The 21,447-nt window shown below is 36.4% G+C and overlaps 1 protein-coding gene across 1 annotated transcript in view; it reads left to right on the forward strand.

Moving 5' to 3' along the window:
* The window catches only part of LOC134755910 (lachesin-like), a 173,169-nt gene that overhangs the window by 139,189 nt on the left and 12,533 nt on the right, over nt 1–21,447 (forward strand). Inside the window, exon 2 of the mRNA XM_063692590.1 lies at nt 511–614. Within this exon, the coding sequence (XP_063548660.1) occupies nt 511–614 (104 nt within the window). The remainder of the gene's footprint in view (nt 1–510; nt 615–21,447) is intronic.

A 21,447-nucleotide genomic window follows, 5' to 3' on the forward strand; every position in this document is an offset into this window, starting at 1 on the left:
AATCTGTTACAAGGTATGAAATGGTACATATCTAAATCAATTTGTTTGACTGTAGTTACACTAGGTAGTGTTAGAAAAAAACCTGCAAAAGTATCTGAATTCGACTTTTCTTTCGATTTTGAACAAACGGGTCGGAGGTACCTATTTAAAAGAGAGTTGCAATACTAGATTAAGCGTTCCAAGTTTAATCTGCAATATCTGCATTGATACGATGACAAGTAAAATTAAATGAATTAAACCTATATCACACGTAATAATTCTTCTCATTTAACCAAGTATTTTTTAGTTATTCATACCAATCACTTAGTGTATGAGAATTACACCTCAGATTTAATGGAATTATTATAGTACCTACTTTCTTGGACTAAATGGTCTAACATTATTACTAGCCTTCCTATCGCATCAATCGTCTATTAGCCTCGCTTTCTTAGCTAACTCTTCCAAAAGGAAACTCGTCGGTTTTCTCAAGTGTGTTGGAGGGTAACTCTATTGTTTGTTTGGTTGTTCCAGTGGTGGAGGAGCCGGAGTTCACGGACGTGATTCAGAACATGACGGTGCCGGCCGGGCGAAGCGTGCGTCTAGCTTGCTCTGTCAAAAACCTCGGCTCTTACAAGGTACAATCTTAATTATTATACTGTCTATTTACCAATTTAAATTTATTTTCCACAAAATAATAACTATAACAAATGCCAGAATAAATTCTTCAAGAAGATCCTTTTCCCGTCAATCATAGGGCCGAGTTTTATGCCACTTCCATGGCTCTACGAGCGGTATACATATACAAATATTATAGGTATTTCGGTGCCTGTGCCTACAACTGTCATTTTTTTACATTGATTTTTTATAAAATTACATAATAATTATATCTTAGCTATCATGAAATATCATACAAAACTAATACATAATAATATGAAACAAAATTCTGTATACTTAACAAACGTAAAAACATATTTACTTTATTTAGGTGACTACTTTTTAGCAACAAAAGTAGTGTCATTTTATATTAAAACTTGTAGTGTACCGTACTAACCGTCTCGTGTACTTTATTGTGTCACGTTTCCCCTGCTAACCTATTTAGAAATCAAATTTATTTATACATATTTTAAGCAAGCGTAGTTTTCTAATACTTATCTAAAATGAATAAGATTACTATTAAGATTTACAAACGTATACTAACGCCGAGGGTACTGAGATTTTAATCTACAAGACAAATGTGCGACATGCCGACTCTGAGGACACATCACTTAACGGCAGACACCTACTCGGCGCAAGACGACAATATGCGTAGAGCACCGAAAGGAAACATAAAATAAGAAGCATTTTATCATTTGATTTAGAACGCGCCGTCGTAATAAAGTGTCCATATAAATGGAAGAAGATATGATTTACAACCCTAACGCGGAGTTTGCACCTCGCTTTCGTTACCAACATGAAGTAAAAACAAGACTTACTCACCGCGAACTCAACCTTAACTCGACTAAACAGAATTCAGTTTGCTTTTGCAATTAATACCAAATTTCATACATTGATGCGTTTGTTACAAACTTTAAAATTATTGCTATTTTAAAAATGGCAATAGCCGCATAGTAGATAGTTCTGCTCGAAATGTTCAAATATATTCGATTCTAAAGTAACCATCGGAAGTATTGTTTAACTTTGGTTTTTCACTCACATTTTAGAAATACGTTGGAGAAAATTGAATTATATAGAATACTAACTGTTGCCCGCGACTTCGTACGCGTGAATTTGTATGTTGGTGGTTATATATTCTACATGAATATAAAACACTTTATCATTTATGCAGCCAAAGATAGCAGCACCCTCCCTGGGTTAGTCATTTGTTAATAATTTTACAACGCATGACATTTGTCTGTCACAATCACAATAACCTACGAAGTTTCTAGCTCCTAACTAAAAAAAATGTTCTCGATAGAATCCCTCTAACTCCTTAGAACATTTCTTCGACCCCTTTTTAACCCACTTAGGGGATAAGATTTCAAAAACGCGTTTGTATTTTAATAACATTGTCTTTTAACAAAGTTTCAAGTTCCTAGCTTAAAAGAAACCTTGTAGGTGAGTTGTACCACATACAAACTTTCATCCCCATCTTAACCCCCTTAGGGGTTGAATTTACAAAAACGTTAACATCTCTTTCTTGTATTCTTATATTATGCTTCTAAGAAGTTTCAAAGTATTTGTATTGGACCCAATCTTTCATCCCCTTTTTAACCCCCTTGGGGGTTGAATTTACAAAAGCGTTGAAATTTCTTTGTTGTATTTTTATATTATACTTCTAAGAAGTTTCAAAGTATTTGTATTGGACTATCTTTCAACCATTTTTAACCCTTGTTATAGGGCTGTATTTTCTGTCTTTGGCGAACACTTAAATTCCAAAAGACTAATTGATTCTCATTTGTGTTTAATAATAAAGTGCCGTAATATTTTACGATTATGAATACACTCGTAAGCCCACGTACTATTAAATTAATGTATTCATTTCATAGATAGCAACTCGCCTACGGTTTGCACCAGTTGTCTCTCCTAAACCTGTGTGCATTTGGTGTGCATAGTCCACTGCGTTGTGTATACATCCTTCATGCATGTTGTACTTCGAGACATGACAGATAATTGCGTTATACACTTTAGCAAAAGGAACAGCCATTGTACAGTATGTACACATTATATCAAGGTGTGTACCTACAAATACAAATACTCTTTATTGCACACTGAGGTGTAATAAAAGAAAACAATACAAAAAAAACAAAACAGAAATACAAGTAGATGTAAACAACAGGCGGTCTTATCGCTAAAAAGCGATCTCTTTCAGACAACCTACCATTGATGATTTCATGATGTGGTAATTATTTCATAAAATTATTGGTTGGCCACATCATGAAATAGTCAAACCTAACCTGACCATAATTATCATGAAGTGAACAATTCTATGATAGCATAGAGGTATCATGAAATTATCAAAACCTATGATCAGGCCACGACATATGCATTATCTAACATAAAACCTAATCAACGAGGCTTAATTTCGTATTACGACTGCAGCAACGGTAAAGCGATGATCTCACTGTCAATTTCCTTGATAAATTGAGTTGCTGACGTTGTTGTATTGTTATTGCGGTTCGAACGTCACTCGTTTTATCGAGAAGATTGAGAGTGCCCGTTTCCCGATGTTGCAACGCTACACCAGCGATGTTGTAACGTCGCAATCTGAATGTAGTCTTGATAGGAGATGCACTGAGAATGTTGGTAAAGCTGTTGGGCCGTGTGTCCGCGGGTATAGCTGCGGCGAGTCTCCGCCGCGACCGGACGCCGATAAGCCGCGTGTAGGTACTCGCAGCGCCGGCATCGGCGCGCGGCGCCCATGCACGTTTTCGGCCACACTAACGACGGCTAATATCTGATTGTGAGAGAAGATAGTGTGCATATTGATATAATGAAATAAATTGTCGCCCTTTGCTGTTCAATGGTCATATAACAAATACAAACTACTTAGTTTACTATTGTACAGTCGCCGTCAGATATATCAGAGCGGCCGAGGTGCTTATAATCATAAATATCTGAACATGCACTCTAACTCCTTGCCAATAGAAACGTGATCAGATATATCTGATGGCGACTGTACATAATTCCAGCCAAGTTTTTTAATACCTGTAAGACATAGAAAGGTGTTAAATAGAAAGATAATTTTCAAAAAAAAACTGAAGAAAGAAGATACCTACTCGAGTTTGCCTAAGTACTTATTTGGAGTTTATATGGCTTAGGGCCTGTTTCACAATGTCCAAGTACAGTCCTGAATAAGCTACTTGCCACTTATCTGACGAATAAAGTCAGCGTTTTGCGTTTCACAATCTCCAAATAGCTTAACTGGTAGATAAACAACTTTACAACTTGAGGTAGTTTTATCTGGCAGTTAATTTATTCGTTAATTAGGTATCTAATACTTTACTCAGACTTTGTGAAACAGGCCCTACCTATAAGCATGCTTATAGCTATAAATACATAAATAAATACATAAATGATAAATGATACAAAATACATAAATGACATGAAATGATATGATAAATAACATAAGCATCTTATCAGATTTACGAGATGAATTTTGGTTACATTTTTACTTCTTACTACCTATAGCAGATTTACATTTTAAAGCAAAGGGTATATTTTACTTTATTTTGTAACGTACGTAACGTACACGTTAATCCAGAGTTGAAATAATCTATATTAAACCTTCTATATACAGGGTGGCTAAAAAATAAGTACATTTCCGTTGCCAAGCAGGTTTTGGAATTATACTGAGCAACTTTTACTTTGGGACCAACCCCGAAATCGCGAAAATGTAACCAATGCACTTATTTTTTAGCCACCGTGTATAATTTGTATTATGATACCACCTATATAAAATGCTCACATTTCTAATGTGAGTGTATGTTACTGCATGGACCGTACGCTCCCACAGGCCTCCGTGGGGGGACTCCGGTCCATTTGAGCCGGCGGCAGTGCTCCCAGCACCCCACTTGAGACACAGATTAGTATTAGCTTATCGTGAAACATGTCTAGTTATTTGCTGTCATCAACTATGATTGAGAAAGTCATTAGTTAACTTGAAACTATTTTACTGCTAACAAACATGATACGCTCAGACGCCTGGCTTGCTAAACTAGAAAGTATCGTTGATCAATGTCAGCTTTGACACTTTACACGTTATATCTTTATTATTGTTTTACGGGAACGTCCTGGAAACCTACACGTCGTTGTACTGTTGCAGTTTTCAACATTAACCTAACTACAAGCAAAGCAAATTCCTTAACTCATCATGGAATACAAGTAGCACCTTAAAAACACCAAGTTCTGACCAAATACTTACTGTACCCATTAAAGAAAATTCCAAAAACATCCGTAAGAATTCTATTGATTTCCTGTTTAAAAGGGGTCTCGTTTTTTACTGCATTTACTTACGCTTGTAGCTCGGCACGGCGCGGCCGCAATAAAAGCGGAGATAGTGTGCTCTTACTTGTGAAATAAAGGCTTAGCGGAGGGAGCCATCACCGTTGCCCTGTATTGACAACAAGAAGCGGATTTTCCCGAAAGCCTCGCCTGTGCCATTAGTTTCCCGCATCGGTTAAAAAGATTTGCCTCTTCGACCGTCTTTATATAGAATTATGGACTTGTGAAAATATTACGATGAAAAACAAAATACCTACTGTTCTGGAGAATTTAAAGCAATATTTTTATCTAATGTGTATATCGAGTGTATATATGGAATAGTCTGATTTCTGCTCAGTAAACTTTCATGGGCTTACGCTTGGATTTATGCCTATGCTTCAAGTGCCAACATCACACCGATACTACATACCTACATAAGTACATACTTTGTAAGTTTTTGATCATTTTAGTAAATAATTAATTTTTGTGCGCGATAAAATAATCATTTAGTATTAAATAAATAACGATTATTAATAGCCATAATGGCACATTTATTGAATTAAATAAAATAGTAACTTATGTATATGTACTAGAAACTTGTTAATCATTGTTGCAATTTCGCATTGTACTGCTCCATGAATTCACGATATATTTGGTATTTTATACGTACGCCGGGGAAGTATGCGCACGTAGTCGGTTCATAGGCATGAAATGTCAGATAGTCGGCAGTATCACGTATGTGGGTTTGCAATAACATGCCACAACGAGTCGCAACAATGTTATACTCGCGCCGCATGCCGCATGAACTGCTCTGACGGAGCACAGGCGTATTTCCCTCCCAGCCGATGTCGGGCTGAACCCAAAGGCCCGGCGACTAGAGCACTCGTTGCAATGCCCGCTCGGAATGGAATGATCACAATTGCATATGGAATACAGACAGGGGTACTTAATTACGAATTTTGGAAATGCAAAATTGGATAATGGTTTCCAGCCGTGTTTTTCCAAGTTCCACTTCCATCCTGTTAGCTTTGTTTGTGCAATACTAACAAAAACTAGTGAGACTTAATTGGCTACTTTACTGACGAGTCAAATCAGCTCTTCTTTACGAAACGTCAAATCAAAAAGATGTATAAACTCTAAGATCAATTTGTACTTCGAATATGACAAAATAAGATATATGTTTAAACGTACGAGTAACATAAACGCAGAAAATTCGCCGATATAAATAGTGATATTTACTACATTGAATTTTATGGACTTGGAAAGAATAAGGTTTCGGAAATAGAATACGTCAACATTTTTTCACGTCAAGCAACAGAATCATGATTTCGATGTGAATTTTCCGTAGTTTTCAAGAATAATCTTTAAAAATGTTTAAAGAATGAATAGCTGAGCTACAGAATGTTTGAGAATTAATCCTTTAAGCGCAAATGAGTTACCTACCATGTTCTTGTTCAAGAAGTTCCTAGAGAAGAGATTCCGAGTTTCAGAGATCTATTTCAAGTTGAGATTTCAGTTAGTTTTCAAAAGCCACCAAGATGTCAGAAGTATTGCAAGACTTAATCGCGGAACAAGAATTTACGTAGGATAGTAAAAGCTAGAGAAATTTTTAATAACCTATCCAACAAGAAGCTGACGATTGGACATGTCAAAACCAGAATAGAATCTTTACAAGAATAATGGAGCCGATTCTCAGCAAGTCATAAAACAATAGTAACGAGACGCTGTCGACTGTTTTAAACAGAACATGTATTTCGAGTGCGAGGAAGTGTACATAGAGTTAAAAGCCGACATGACAGATGTCCTACAACAATGGGAAGAAGAAGCAAACACCTTAAGTATATTCAATTTACCACCCTTATTACCACCCAATTATTCGAGCCTACAAATATGTACCCAATAGCGGAAGTGAATGTCCAGAAAGAATCACAAGTCACAGTCACGTCGCAGTCATTTCACCCAATACCAGTACCAGTAGCTAAATCTGAATTACATATGTGAGCAAAACCATTCACTAAGCCTAAGAAAAAAGAGTTTCAAGAAGTAATAAGCAAAAACCATCACTCGTTGTTGCGGAGAGAATACAAAAGTATGCCTTACCAATCCAAATATTCAGATAACATAGAGTTGAAAAGCATAGATTCAAACTACGAGATAGAAAACAATCAAGAATTCAAGCGCGATATAGAAACTAGGAAAAAATCGAAGCACGAACCTAAAAAACCGGCCAAGTGCGAGTCGGACTCGCGCACTAAGGGTTCCGTACCATTACGCAAAAAACGGCAAAAAATCACGTTTGTTGTATGGGAGCCCCACTTAAATATTTTTTTATTGTTATTATAGCGGCATCTGTTAAAAATTTCAACTGTCTAGCTATCACGGTTCATGAGATACAGCCTGGTGACAGACGGACAGACAGACGGACGGACAGCGGAGTCTTAGTAATAGGGTCCCGTTTTTACCCTTTGGGTACGGAATCCTAAAAAGATACGGAGACGAACAGAGATTTCAAACCAAAGTATAAGTGAGAGAGAAAAGTCGAGATTAACGAAGACGTGCAAAAAGATCGAACTTTCATTGGCATGTACTTGAGAGATGAGTTCAACCACATGCCAAAGAAGTTAGAATTCTGAGAGATAGAGAAACATATGACAGTACAGACAAGCGAAGAGTTGTACGAGAAAAGAGTCGTAAAAAACAATGAGAATCGAGAGATAGCGTCGAGCTGCTGGTCTACTGGGAATGTTTTGTGCGGGAGAAACAAAACCGTGAGACACAGGGATAGGAAGATTCAATATTTGTCTAACATCCGATTCATGGCCTCTAGATAATCCTCTAATAGCCTCGGCGCTGAAGTAATCCTTTCAATTTTAAGAATTTGTCTGGAAGCCCTGGCAGTCCGAGTTTCTAAATCGAGTAAAAGATAAGTTGAAGTGAAGATAGTTTATATATATTAAACACATTATTTTTTAGTTTATATACACGAGCCGTCGAATATTTTTTGTTTTAGTAATGTTTATTTTATTAAGAAATGACATTATGTCATTTAGGCGGGTGTATGTTTGAGCCGATATATAGTGTTTACTTTGTTGTTCAAATTACTTCAAATATGTCGCTATTCCCGACGCAAACTAAATAACAGAGTACCTATTACTTAGACCCTATATAAGACAATGTGTTATTTCGGAATAAATAGTACCGTCTTGTGTGATGCGGAAGGTTCCTGGATTTTTCCCAGGCTACCGTCCCCCCACACAGTTCTACCGCTCTAATTACCCTAGAGTAATAGAGCCCAAAAAATAATCAGAATAAATGATATGTATAGCCTAAAGCAATATTGAGATTAGGCATTGTATACTTCAGATCTAAAAACTAACTATTAACCCTTTACCAGGCTAAGGGATATATATTTCCCACATACGGCACTTCGAACATGTGTTCTATTTTCGATGCGTACGACTGACATTCGATTGTGATTTTTGAAATGTCAGCTTGGTAAAGGGTTAATATTAGGTGCTGAAAACGGATCCGATATAAATTATGAACATATTGCAAACACATTATTGACTGCGATCTGTGACAGAGTAGGTACCTGCATTAATACTTGTTGAAGTTGCCAAAGCATTTCCGGGCGACACTACTCACGCCGACCTCGAAATAACTTATTGGCCGTAGATTCCGCGAAAAGTTGGAGAGCCCTCGGCTCGAATCCGTTCCCGAAGAGATCTCTAAGTTGGCTTTTAGTGGGAGTAAGCTAAGCCGTCTCCTGCAAGATGTTCGCTCATTTCTATCTGCACCATTGCATTAGCTCTAGGTAGACGTTGTTGCTATTAGTCGTTCATCGTTCTATTGGCCCTGCGTTTGCCACTTAACAAAAAATATTTTCTAAGAACAAATTAAATTACTTTCTATGAAAATATTTTAATATGTGTTTTTTCAATTAGTGTGTCACTACTATTTTTACCGGTTTTCGGTTTATAGTAAAAAAAAAATTTTTCTGTTTTCATAGTAGTTTTGATACTTTTTATTTCATATTATAAATAAATAAATAATAAAAAAGTCTTTTATTTCGAGTCCAATAAGTTAATTACATTAAATAGGTCAGTTTCGTTACAGTAAAGCATTTATATAATTTATTTAGTATGTATTTTTAGTATGTCAATTTAAATACGTCAATTTTTCACATATATTATTAAGTAATTTGATATTATAATCTTATAACAAAAATTTTGTTTGCGGACAAGAACCCCTCATCGGGTGAAGGCCTCCTCCAAGGACTTCCATCTATCCCTATTTGCAGCTATATGTCTCCAGTTTGTACCGACTGTTTTATTTATGTCATCAGTCCAGCGGCTATTTGGTTTTCCGGAGCGTCGTTTGCCTGCAGGTCCTTTCCAGGTGGTAGCTAGCAAGGTCCATCGCGAGTCAGACAGTCTGGCAACATGTCCTGCCCATCTCCATTTTTGTGTTTTTGCGTGCTTGAGAGCGTCTATAAGTTTTGTTACAGCTCTTATATTTATATGGGGTATTTTTTGCACTCTTTTTATGTTTAGCAAGCTTCTCTCCATTGCTCTCTGGCATGTGGTTATTTTAGATTTAATTTTTGCAGTGAAATTTCCTATTATATTAAAGAGAAACATTTTAAGCGCTTTGACTATAGTTCGTTTTTTAGGGTTCCGTACCCAAAGGACGGGACCCGGGACTTTAGAAAAAAGGTAAGCGATCTTGACGTGTTTTTTTATTAAAGATCACTTTTGAAAAATAAATCAAAACAAATATGTTACAATTATAAATCATATGGGGCATTTTCTATGAAAAGGGACCTTATTGTCGATGGAGCTTACGCCGCTCAGCGTCGCGCGGCATTGTATTTATATCGGAGCAACGTTAATAATGGCGTAAGCGCCATCGACAATAAGGTCCCTTTTAAAGAAAATATCACATATACGATGTTTTACAATCTTTTGCTTTCATAAGTAATATAAACTAATTTTTGAAAAGAGTTCTTCAATATTTTTCAATAAAAAGACACGTCAAAATTGTTTACCTTTTTTATATTGCTAAAAAAAACGAACTATAGATGTGAATTCATGCGCATAGATAGTGCAAGTGCATGAAGCGCACTTATTTATCCACCGTCGTTCATTCATCGATCCATTGTATTGTCTGCCATCATCATCAATGGTCAATGCAAAGGTTGTCGAGTAACTTTACCAAAAAGTGGAGTAAAAATTACCTCATATGCCAGCCACCCAACTCGGCCAAATTTCACCTTCCCATACAAACGGAGTTTCGTTCTCATTTTAAAACGATGCGTTGGATTTTAATGAAACTTTTCACATACAATGACATAAGGTATATCTAGGTTTGTACAGTCCGTTAACTCTCAGAATGACATTCGTTTTTCGGTTAAAATCGGACATAATCGCGTAATGGACAATGACAGTGTCTTACTGATTTAGTTGCAATCCAACACCCAAAGAGTGCATAGTGGCAGATCTTAGGTCCACCACCTTGCATTTTTGAGACAAAGCAAACCGTTTGGAACAGTTGTTTCTGGGGGTGATCTGAGCTGATTTAGCCCGGTTGCCACGAGGTCCCCCCCAGCAGGTGGGCAGGGGAGGGGGGGGGAAAAGTGGCTCCGGCGCGCCTCACTCTAAACTTTATATCTGCATACATCTAGCAAATATATCAAGTTTGGTGTCTTTTTCGTATAATTCGAGGATGAAGAATTCATTTCTGTGACTAAATTTTCACTCACCCATACAAAAAATACGAGATATTCAAAATTCAAAAATTTTCTTTACACTTTTTTTTTCGAAAATCCTCTACAAAATTAAAACTATGGCGATTTGCTCTAGAAAAAAAATACCTGTGAATAGCCCAGTTATCCTTCTATATAAAATAGTAAACTTGTCAAACATTTTTCTTTTATAACTCTGTTAAAAAAATGTTTTGTGTCGCGCGGCGTACCCGCGTTGTAAGAGCGGTATGCAGCTCTTAGGATTTTTAAGTATGTTTAGATGATTTCTGATGAGTTGTTATTCTTCTGTTCGTAGATTACATTAATAAATTACTTCTAGACGTGATATATATACAAATATATAAATAAAGACTGGGAAAACTTTACTATTAACTAGCTTTTGCCCGCGACTTCGTCTGCGTGGAGTTAGTAATTTGGGTAGCTTACTTTTTATCCAATATGCTTTTTATCGATATCCGATACAAACATCCACCTCCCTTTTCACCCCCTTAAAGGATAATTTCTGATATAAAAACCACCCCGGGACTCAAACTATGTCTATATAAAATTTCAACTAAATCGGTCCAGCGGTTTAAGCCTGAAGAGGTAACAGATAGACAGACAGACAAACAGACACACTTTCGCATATATAATACTAGTTCTTGCCCGCGACTTATCCAATCTCCTTTTTATTGATTCCCCATATAAACTTCCACCCCCCTTTTCACCCCCTTAAGGGGTGAGTTCTGAGATAAAAACTATCCTATGTCCTTCCCCGAGACTCAAACTATCTCTACACCGAATTTCAAGTAAATCGGTTCAGCGGTTTAAGCGTGAAGAGGTAATAGACAGACAGAAAGACACACTTTCGCATTTAAAATATTAGTATGGATGTGATAAAATTAACATAGTTAGATGTTTGACAAAAAATTCGGGTTGAAATAAGATATATATTGTTCGCAATTGCCACTACATGCACATAAATATGTCAGTGCATTTTAGTTTTTTTTAACGCAGTTGCACCTCCCTGTGCATTTTGTTTTGCAGCGGCAACGAATAAGCTCTAAACAAGCAATAGCCGCCGCAGGTAGGCTTGTCCATATGGGCTCCCAATAACCTGTTGCTGAGGGGGATAATATGTCCCCAAACATAGCCTCCTTGGTATACTGGAGGAGAATAATGTTTACTTAGCGCATCTTCCGTTGGAGGCAGATTTCTAACTGGAGATTTCTTCGGCACTCATTTACACTCGTACTTGTACCTGATCTGAAATCAGTTACAAAATGCATAGTGTTAAAATAAGTCTAGGGTTGACACCTCGCGTAATTCAAATTTGTTCAGACTTAATATTGTAAGACTTACTTGAGTTACTTGTCATATAAGACAATAACAAATTTTTCCAATATTGGCAACGCCTGCTCAATATTGCCTTGTTTGCCAAATTTAAATCCCTTCGTTACAGCAGGATATGCGCTCCAAGCTTATAACTGCTGCAAACTTTCTTTAAATATATGATTTTATTTGTAACGCATAGATATATAATTTATTTCACAGGACCAGAAAATACAGTAGTTTTGGCATTCTTCCACGCCTTTTCAGGTTGCGACACTGTTTCTTTTTTGTGTGGAAAGGTGAAAAAAAGCGTATTTCAAGCTTGGAGGGCATATCCTGCTGTAACAGAGGGATTTAAATACGACAAACAAGGCAATACTGAGCAGGCGTTGCCAAATTTGCCAATATTGGAAAAATTTGTTATGGTCTTGTATCACAAGTAAGAGTCTTACATTTTTAAGTCTGGACAGATTTGAATTAAGAGGTGTGAATTGATTCCTAGACAGTATTTTAACACTATGCATTTTGTTACTGATTTCAGATCAGGTACAGTACAAGTACTAGGTACGAGTGTAAATGAGTGCCGAAGAGTACTTTATACAATAAGAAATCTCCAGTTAGAGCAGGGTTTCTTAAAGTGGGGTCCACGGACCCCTTAGGGGTTCGTAGCATGTTTATCAGGGGTCCGCAGTAAGTCAAATATGTACTGTAAACATACTTATTAGGAAATGTTGTAATAAACTTGACGAGACCTAAGTGTAATGAAACTTATAATAAAAGTAAATTTTAAAATACAAATAAGGGTTTTTATTATTTTTCTAAAATATATTTTAACCGGGGTCCGTGGAATTGTTTAAATTGTGAAAATGGTCCGTGACAGCAAAAAGTTTAAGAAACCGTGAGTTAGAGAATCTGCCTCCAACAGAAGATGCCCTACGTAAACATATTCTCCGTGCAGTTTACCAAGGAGGAGTTTGGGGAGGAGGTTTCAGATTATATCCTCTCAGCAACAGCTACCATGCCCTGCTGACTGGGGCTGGTCCAAACAAAATGGTTATTGGGAGCCCATATGGACAAGCCGACCTGCGGCGGCTGCTACTTGTTTGGAGATTATTCGTTGCCGCTGCAAAACAAATGAGCAAGGAGGTGCAACTGCGTTAAAAAAACTAAAATGTACGGACCTATGTGCATGTAGTGACAATTGCGAACAATAGATATCTAATTTTAACCCGCATTTTTGTCAAACATCTAACTATGTTAATTTTATCACATTTATAATAACTACTGGCAAATTTATAAAATGTAGGCGCGAAGGGATATCGTCCCATATAAAATTTGAATTTCGCGCCTTTTTCTGCTGACATGATTTGCTTGACCAACTATATATCACATCCAGAAGTAATTTATTAATGTAATCTACAACCAGAAGAATAACAACTTATCAGAAATCATCTAAACATACTTAAAAATCCTAAAAGCTGCATACCGCTCTTACAACACGGGTACGCCGCGCGACACAAAACATTTTTTTAACAGAGTTATAAAAGAAAAATGTTTGACAAGTTTACTATTTTATATAGAAGGATAACTGGGCTATTCACAGGTATTTTTTTTCTAGAGCAAATCGCCATAGTTTTAATTTTGTAGAGGATTTTCGAAAAAAAAAGTGTAAAGAAAATTTTTGAATTTTGAATTTCTCGTATTTTTTGTATAGGTGAGTGAAAATTTAGTCACAGAAATGAATTCTTCATCCTCGAATTATACGAAAAAGACACCAAACTTGATATATTTGCTAGATGTATGCAGATATAAAGCTTAGAGTGGGGCGCGCCGGAGGCACTTCCCCCCCCCCCTGCCCTGCCCACCTGCTGGGGGGAACCTCGTGGCAACTGGGCTAAATCAGCTCAGATCACCCCCAGGAACACCTGTTCCAAGCGGTTTGCTTTGTCTCAAAAATGCAAGGTCCCCTTAGAAAACGGGATCTAAGATCTCTAGCTAGCAGTCGTTTTTTCAGCCTTAAACTATACAGAGTTAATACCACCATAACTAGTAGATAAATATTTAATTTCATATTTTTCGGCAATTAATTTAATGGGGAATGATCTCAAAAAGGGTATTTCAGTAAATGGTCAATCACGGGAAATAATATATAAAGTATATAAATATTTTTGAAAAGAAGCGGAAACTTTTAAGAAAAGTGATAATTGTAAATAATTTCATTTTCATTTTCTTTAATTAGGATTACCATCTTACATGCTCTTAAATCTATATAACTATATTTTAATAAAATGTAATAGCGGGTGATAGAAGTAACAGAAATTTCTAAAAATACATTAAGAAAAATATTAAGGAAAGCCGACCAAAAGCCTCCATCCATGCCCATTGAAACGTCAAAGAAATAGAGACCGAAAAAGGACTTTGTGTTAAATCTGGATAGTTTTGAATACGATGTAATCTGGAGGATGGTATATGATTTCCATAATAGATTCAAAGATCTCCTGAATTTGAAAAATTGTATAATTTTACCCAATGACATTTTATGATTACATCCATGATTTTACCATATGAATTGAAATATGTAACTGGTATGAACTACTCTATATACATTTCCGCCAGAAGTAGTAAATGACGGTGTGACGTTCTGTTTTCAAATTACCTAGGGACGAATTTCAAATTCTGATTCTATTTTATTTAGATTATCAGAAAAAGTCAAATCGCAATATAGTCATCAACCGAATATTAAGCATAGTGTCATTAAATTAGGGCTTATTTTACATTGAGACAATAGGTATCCTTAACTTTTTGCGGTAAGTTTAAAATTTTTCGTGAGTTAATAAGAAAGCAGAACAGCAGTATCACCTTCGCGTGTTACCGCCGATACCCGATGTATCTTTCTAAAATCCGAAGGTCATTTTCAGAGTTAACGGACTTGTAATTAATTTGTATGTATAGCTCTAGTATATAAAACAAACGAAATAGAGCAAAAACAAGGTTTGTATGAAAAACTTAAATTCGCTGTATTTTTCTAACTATTGTATCTGAAGCTACATAGACTAATTACAGACCTATATACCTTTTATTCTATTATAAGTACAAAGTTTCAGAGCAATCTCGGTAGTCGTTTTAAAATGAGAGCGTAACTACGTTTGTATGGAGAACCGAGCTTGCCGGGGACTCCAAACTTTAACTTAAAATTTGATAACAAGAATCTAATTAAAAGGAAATTTCACTGAAAATGATATACGTATAATTAACACAAGAAGTGAAATGTTGAATTACGTTGAATCGTTATTTCATATAAGTACAGTTAGCATACTCGTATACATGAAAAGATCGATATGTTATTTTTGTTATTCGATAAGTTATATGTATGTTATGCAATAAGATAAGACCGCCTGTTGTTACCTGGTTCCATGTTTCTTAAAAAAAAAAGTAGTTTTACAAGTACGTAAAATGTATAATTTTGGTGAAATAAAGACTTACTTACTTAATAAAATCGCTTCATAATTAATAACAAACTGCAATGTGTGCAGTGCATTACCGCACAAACTGTTGGTCGACAGCATGGGAGGTCGCACACGACGACTTTTTGCAGCGGTTCACGTCGCGCGCCTCTTTTCGCATTAGCAACGCGTGGCAGAAGCGATGCGGTAGCGATACAAACGCGCGACTGTCGCGACGTCATCGTGTGCGACCTCCCATACTGTCGACCAACAGTTTGTCGTATAATAGCAATCTGTCACACACACAATCGTTCATCGTATGTTTGTAATTTGAAGTTCAGTCACACTCCATTTTACGAAAAAATAATGCGAGTCAGGAACCTACTCGTATAGTAAATTTAGATTTACTTCGGCATTTAAAGGTATTTAAACAAACAAAAAAAGTACATAATAACGAACAAAACTTAAAGTAAACTTATAAATAAAAAATGCTCCCCGGTCACCTTCATGCGTCATCCTGTAAATAGTGATATTGGCTAATACAAATATTATTTATCAAATAAACGTCCTCAAGTTGAACTCAATGCTCCAGATCTGCTATCTCTGAGGACTTGAAAGCCCGCGAAATCTCTTAAGTAGTTTTACGGCCTTTTATATCTTTTAGCTTTCATGTATTTTTCTAAACCAGATTATTTTTATACGACATCAAGTTGAATAAAACATTTATCAGGATGAATTATTAGATAGCTAATTTACTTATTTAAACTAATCATTTTATAATTACTGAATACGTTTAGCTTGTAGGAACCGCGAACCTGTATTCGGTTAGGTATGCGAATTATCTGAACAAAAACATATTTTATTTTTCACATAAAAAATATTATTAAGTATGAGAAATATAGAAGGAATATGGAATATAATGAATACGGCCTTATTGAGTTGTCCATGTCTTTAACTAGCTACTTTGACGCTGAGATAAGATTATCACACCCCGTAATCAATGTTGTAATTCATTGAAAATAAGGGTTGGGATAACATCCGAACCCTAACTGACATTCTTCGCTTCCAAATTCGCCCAATTAATAATTTAAATAATAATATCTATTGAAATCACAATCAACTACGTAAAAATAGTTCAATGTAAAAAGAAACTATAATAAGCTAACTTAGTCTAATATTTTATTTTTATGATTAAAAATTTACATTCTTCAAATTCCTGTTGAATTCCTAAACGCCAATGACGCAATTTTTGGTGGAATTATGACTTAGTGCTAGAATCAGACCAAGCTAACTCGGCAGCGATTTTGATAGCAAAGACTGTGCAAGTGTTACCTATTTTAAACGTCATCATTTCATTGAATTTTGACGTTTAAAATAACACTTGCACAGCTCTCAAAACCGCTGCCGAGTTAGCTTGGTCTGACTCTAATAAAAGCGAAGTGTCGTACTAAAGGCGAATTAAGGATAAGTACGTAGTTTTACGCACCCTTATTTTCAATTAACCGGGGTTTGGATATTATACCTATAGGTATAATGCATATAATCAGATCAAGTTACCGCAAGATAAATCACAACGATCAGTCACGTACGTATTCAGTTAATATAACAATTATGTATTGTTACGTTCATACGTTGTTAAGCAAAACTGTTTTCGGTCCAATTAGTTATATCAAGAAGAACACATAGTAGGTATAAAGTATAAATATAATAAGACGAAACGTTCATAAACGTTCCATTATTAAATCTGTCGTAACACGTCCACGAATCATCTCCTGCGGCGATGAGTCCGTCGTTAAAGAGGTTCGGTGCGGTGCGCGGCAGAATGGGCAAAGTTCGCAACGAGTCCATTATAAATCAAACGACGCCTTCCAGGCATATCCTGAGGGACCCGGCCGCCCGGGCGCCGCCGACTACCAAACTTCAACTTCGCCGTCTAAATGCCTCAACAATTAAGATAAAAAGAAAGAACGGCCTAAATTAAAGGTGGTTAGAAGATAACGAGTTAATAGCCGCCTTCGTCAAAGTTTAGAACAGAAACGTCGGTGCGCATCAATTTTGCCTTCACCGTCGAAACCCCAACGTACCGGTAAGATTTTAAAGTTCTGAAGCTCAGACAATTTTGTGGTTCAGACTTGACCAATGACCATGTAGGTAAGTACAAAAGTCAGCTACCGTTGAGAATTAAATGGCACTATTTTACAATGTTTTGCAACATTTGGGATTTCTATAAGTACAGTCAGCGTCAAATGGATAGTGACAGTCAAAGTGATTGATCAAATGAAGGCATGTTTACATAAAAACAATGTAGATATGTAGTTTTTGTAAAATAGGTATATTTTTGGGGACTGATATTGGGGTCATTTTTGGACACTATCTTTTGCTCTACGTGTAGATCCTGCTTAGACGAATGCTATGATACCAAAAACTCAAATCCGCAAAAAATGTTAGTTATGTTGTTTTTGTAAACATGCCTTCAAATATATCGCAACACATATTTATCCTATCTCTATCCTAAGGTAACAATCATATTTGTTTACAGAAAATGTGTTGTATCGAGTACAGTATCTTTTTGTTCATCTTCTATCAACTACGCTAATGGGCAAGCAATTTTAAAATTATTTGCAAATTGCAAGCCTGCCTCATTACGTGTATGCGCGGAGTTGCAGCACTCGAGACGTTCGGACGGACTTTCTTGCGAGGTGACGTTGAGATTAACTCGCTTAGGGTCTCAGACGAATGAGATTAGTCGCTGCTGCGGCCATTTAATATCAGATTTACCTCAGCCTGCCTCGTTATCTACTTCGCTTTTGAGATTTACATTTTTCATGGGATTAAACATGCTAGGTCCGTTTTGAAATCGGTTTTATTTTAATAACATTTAACTTGAAGTCGGCTTAATTTGAGGTGTTGACTAATTTGTACTTTACACTTGACGTATTTAATTATGATTTACAAACTGTAACAGATGTCATATGTTAAAGAAAAAAGTGACGAAGCCCTCCAGTGGTAAAGGCTGGATTCGAACCGACTGATTCGGCGTCTTTAGCTATCGCGGCTAACGCCATGAACCCCTAGGCCACCTATGCACATAAAACCAGTAACGTTGTTAATTTTACACTTTCCGTAACTAAGTAATGTTATAATCCAAATTCCTCGGAAGTTGGGTTATTACAAAACATTTCGCACCGACCCGCCACGCGCCCCACTTCCTAAAGTTCAACACTCAACGCTTATCTCTCGACCGCTTATAAAATTTTGATTTCTCTTTAATATTATCTTAATTGTTGAAACAATCCTGGTAACTTCGTGAATTATTCCTTTGCGCTGGAACACATGTATACCTAGAGGTAAATGGTCTCTTTATGCAGTAACTAGTTACTTCAAAAACTAAAAACATTGCTGCATTCAATTCATTATGAACACTTTTTTAATTAAAGTTTTTTGGTTAACACGAAAACCATACCGGTTTAAATGTTACGAGTATCAATGAGGATATAATAAGATAGAGCGGTACTGTCATAGTAAATTTTGTAACCACTGTAAATTCACTGCCATCTATCGACATACTTTAAAACTAAAAATGAAGATTTAAAAAAAATACGTTAAAATGTATTTAAATATGGATAAATTATTTTTTTATTCACATTAATTATTTTTATATGATTTTGACCCATGTTCTTTCACTGGTATGCGTTAAAATTATAAATAACAAACGAAACAGTCAACGCCCTCTATACGAGTGAAGGCCAAAACTAGTGGCGCCATCTGATCGAGAGTCAAATTTTCGTGATTTTCGAGGCACGTTTTTTCCTTAGACTGTATCCATCTATTACGGAGTTATATCTATCTTTGCGAGTATGAATCGTATATTATTTATTTGTTAAGGCCTGATGATTATTCAATATCCACCGTAACAGTACTATGACTATAATCTCTCCATTGAGTACGGTATTAATTATAAAATGTCAATATTATTACGGGATATCAGGAAAGTTGTCGATCCAGGTGGCGACAACAGGGGGAGGTAATTGAATCAGGTCTCCTCAGACGGACACACCGACGATTAGATTAGACGCCGGCCACAATTAAGCAGATCAGATTTCCATCGCTTGTCTTGTGAACCTCTTATCTCGGTCAGTAGCTAGTTAAGAAAGAAACCTTGTTACAACGCAAATAACGTTCACATTTTTTTATTATATGCTGCTGAGAAAGTAGAAATAGTTATTTGTGCAACAAGAGAGGAAAGTTGGGAAAAGCGAAAGCGAAAGACCAAAAACACGAGATGTAAAATAACTTTGCTCTCGTGTTACACATATAATTTTTCACCTCAGTAGTGAGAACATATTAAAGGTTAAAATGTATTTCGAATTACACAGAATAATACAGACAAAAAAAAAACAAGAAAAAAAAGTATGAAGTGGCAGTTCATGGCCTTTACTAAATTAAAAAGCTACTTTGTTTCACTCCCAGGAGTGAAGAAAGTGCGACTTGCACACAGGGATGCAGGGAGTGACGAAAGTAGGCTTGTTCGAACTGCTGAGGTGAAAAGAAATTTACAACCTCCTGCGCCGCGTCCGCTTCGGAAATGCAAGCATCTGAGTTCTTGTCTAATCAACATCTCGTATGTGGCGTGGCTACTGAGGCCCGACGCGAGATGCTCTGACATCAACATATTGAACTAGGGAACAAATCAAATTATTTTATGAAATATTTGCGCCTAGCCTTTCAAAGATAGCATACACCAGAGAATTTGGGACGGGTACCGCCGTGGCCGGGTGGTCTAGTGGTCAGGACGTTAGCCGCGCAAGCTGAAGGGTTCGATTCCCGCCTCGGCTACCGGAGAACTTGGCCACTTTTTCTTTAGTGTATGGTATCTATTTCAGTTTATAATTAATATATTGCATTATTTCCATAGAACGGTTCGAGGTAAACATTATTTTTCACACCAATAATTTACTCTTCAGTAAAATCCCATAATAAAAGTTGTTGTTCAGTATGAATTTATAGGTCATACTTTTTATTTTATTTTATAATAAATTGTTTATTTCAATCAATCTAAAGTAATACATAATACAGGGGGTTGAGACCTTCTAGTAGGTGTAGTGTACACCTGTATCAGAAAGCCTCGCTCTTCCAATTGGTAACTACTTAATTAGAACATTGTAATATTTACCGAAATCGCGAATTTTTTTTAATGTCCCATAGAAATCAGCGGCGACATCACATCATATGCATCAGCCGGAATGTATGAAACAGTCAAATTTTTTTTCGCGATTTCGGCATTGGTCCCATAATAAAAGTTGTTCAGTATGGCCTTTTTCAAATTTACTTTAACGAATTGTGCAATTTAAAAATCGACAGAGGGTCCATCTATACCTATGCTGATGACACGGCCGTTGTATTCTGGGGTGATAGCTGGGATGAAGTTAGGAAAACAACAGAGCAAGGTCTTGCTATAATTGCCCGTTGGCTGCAAACCAAACTGCTTACCCTCAACCCTCAACACTGATAAGACAAATTACATTTGTTTCACAAAGTACGACAGGACACAACCAGCCTCTAATTTCACAATTAGGATACACACGTGTCACGACACACTTGAGCTTGGTTTTCATGCTCAGTTATCAGTAAAGTCGAGTCCACTAAATACATTGGTGTAATGATTGACCAGAGACTAACCTGGCATGTGCACACCGAGCTGATTATGTCCCGGATACGAAAACTAATTTACATTTTTAAGAGTCTGCGGCATGTGGCTTCCAAGGATCTGATGAAACAAATCTACGTGTCTTTAGTACAATCAGTTCTCAGCTATTGTATATCGGTTTGGGGTGGAGCTACAAGACAAAATTCCTTGAACTATAGAGAGCTCAAATCTACTAAAGGTAATGTACTCCAAACCCTATAGGTTTTCCACTAATAACATACATATACGAACTGTGATCTGTTGTCAATTAGACTTTATATTTTAAATGCAGTTCTGAAACGCCA

Source organism: Cydia strobilella, chromosome 3, assembly GCF_947568885.1.
Source record: "Cydia strobilella chromosome 3, ilCydStro3.1, whole genome shotgun sequence".
Classification (NCBI taxonomy): domain Eukaryota; kingdom Metazoa; phylum Arthropoda; class Insecta; order Lepidoptera; family Tortricidae; genus Cydia; species Cydia strobilella.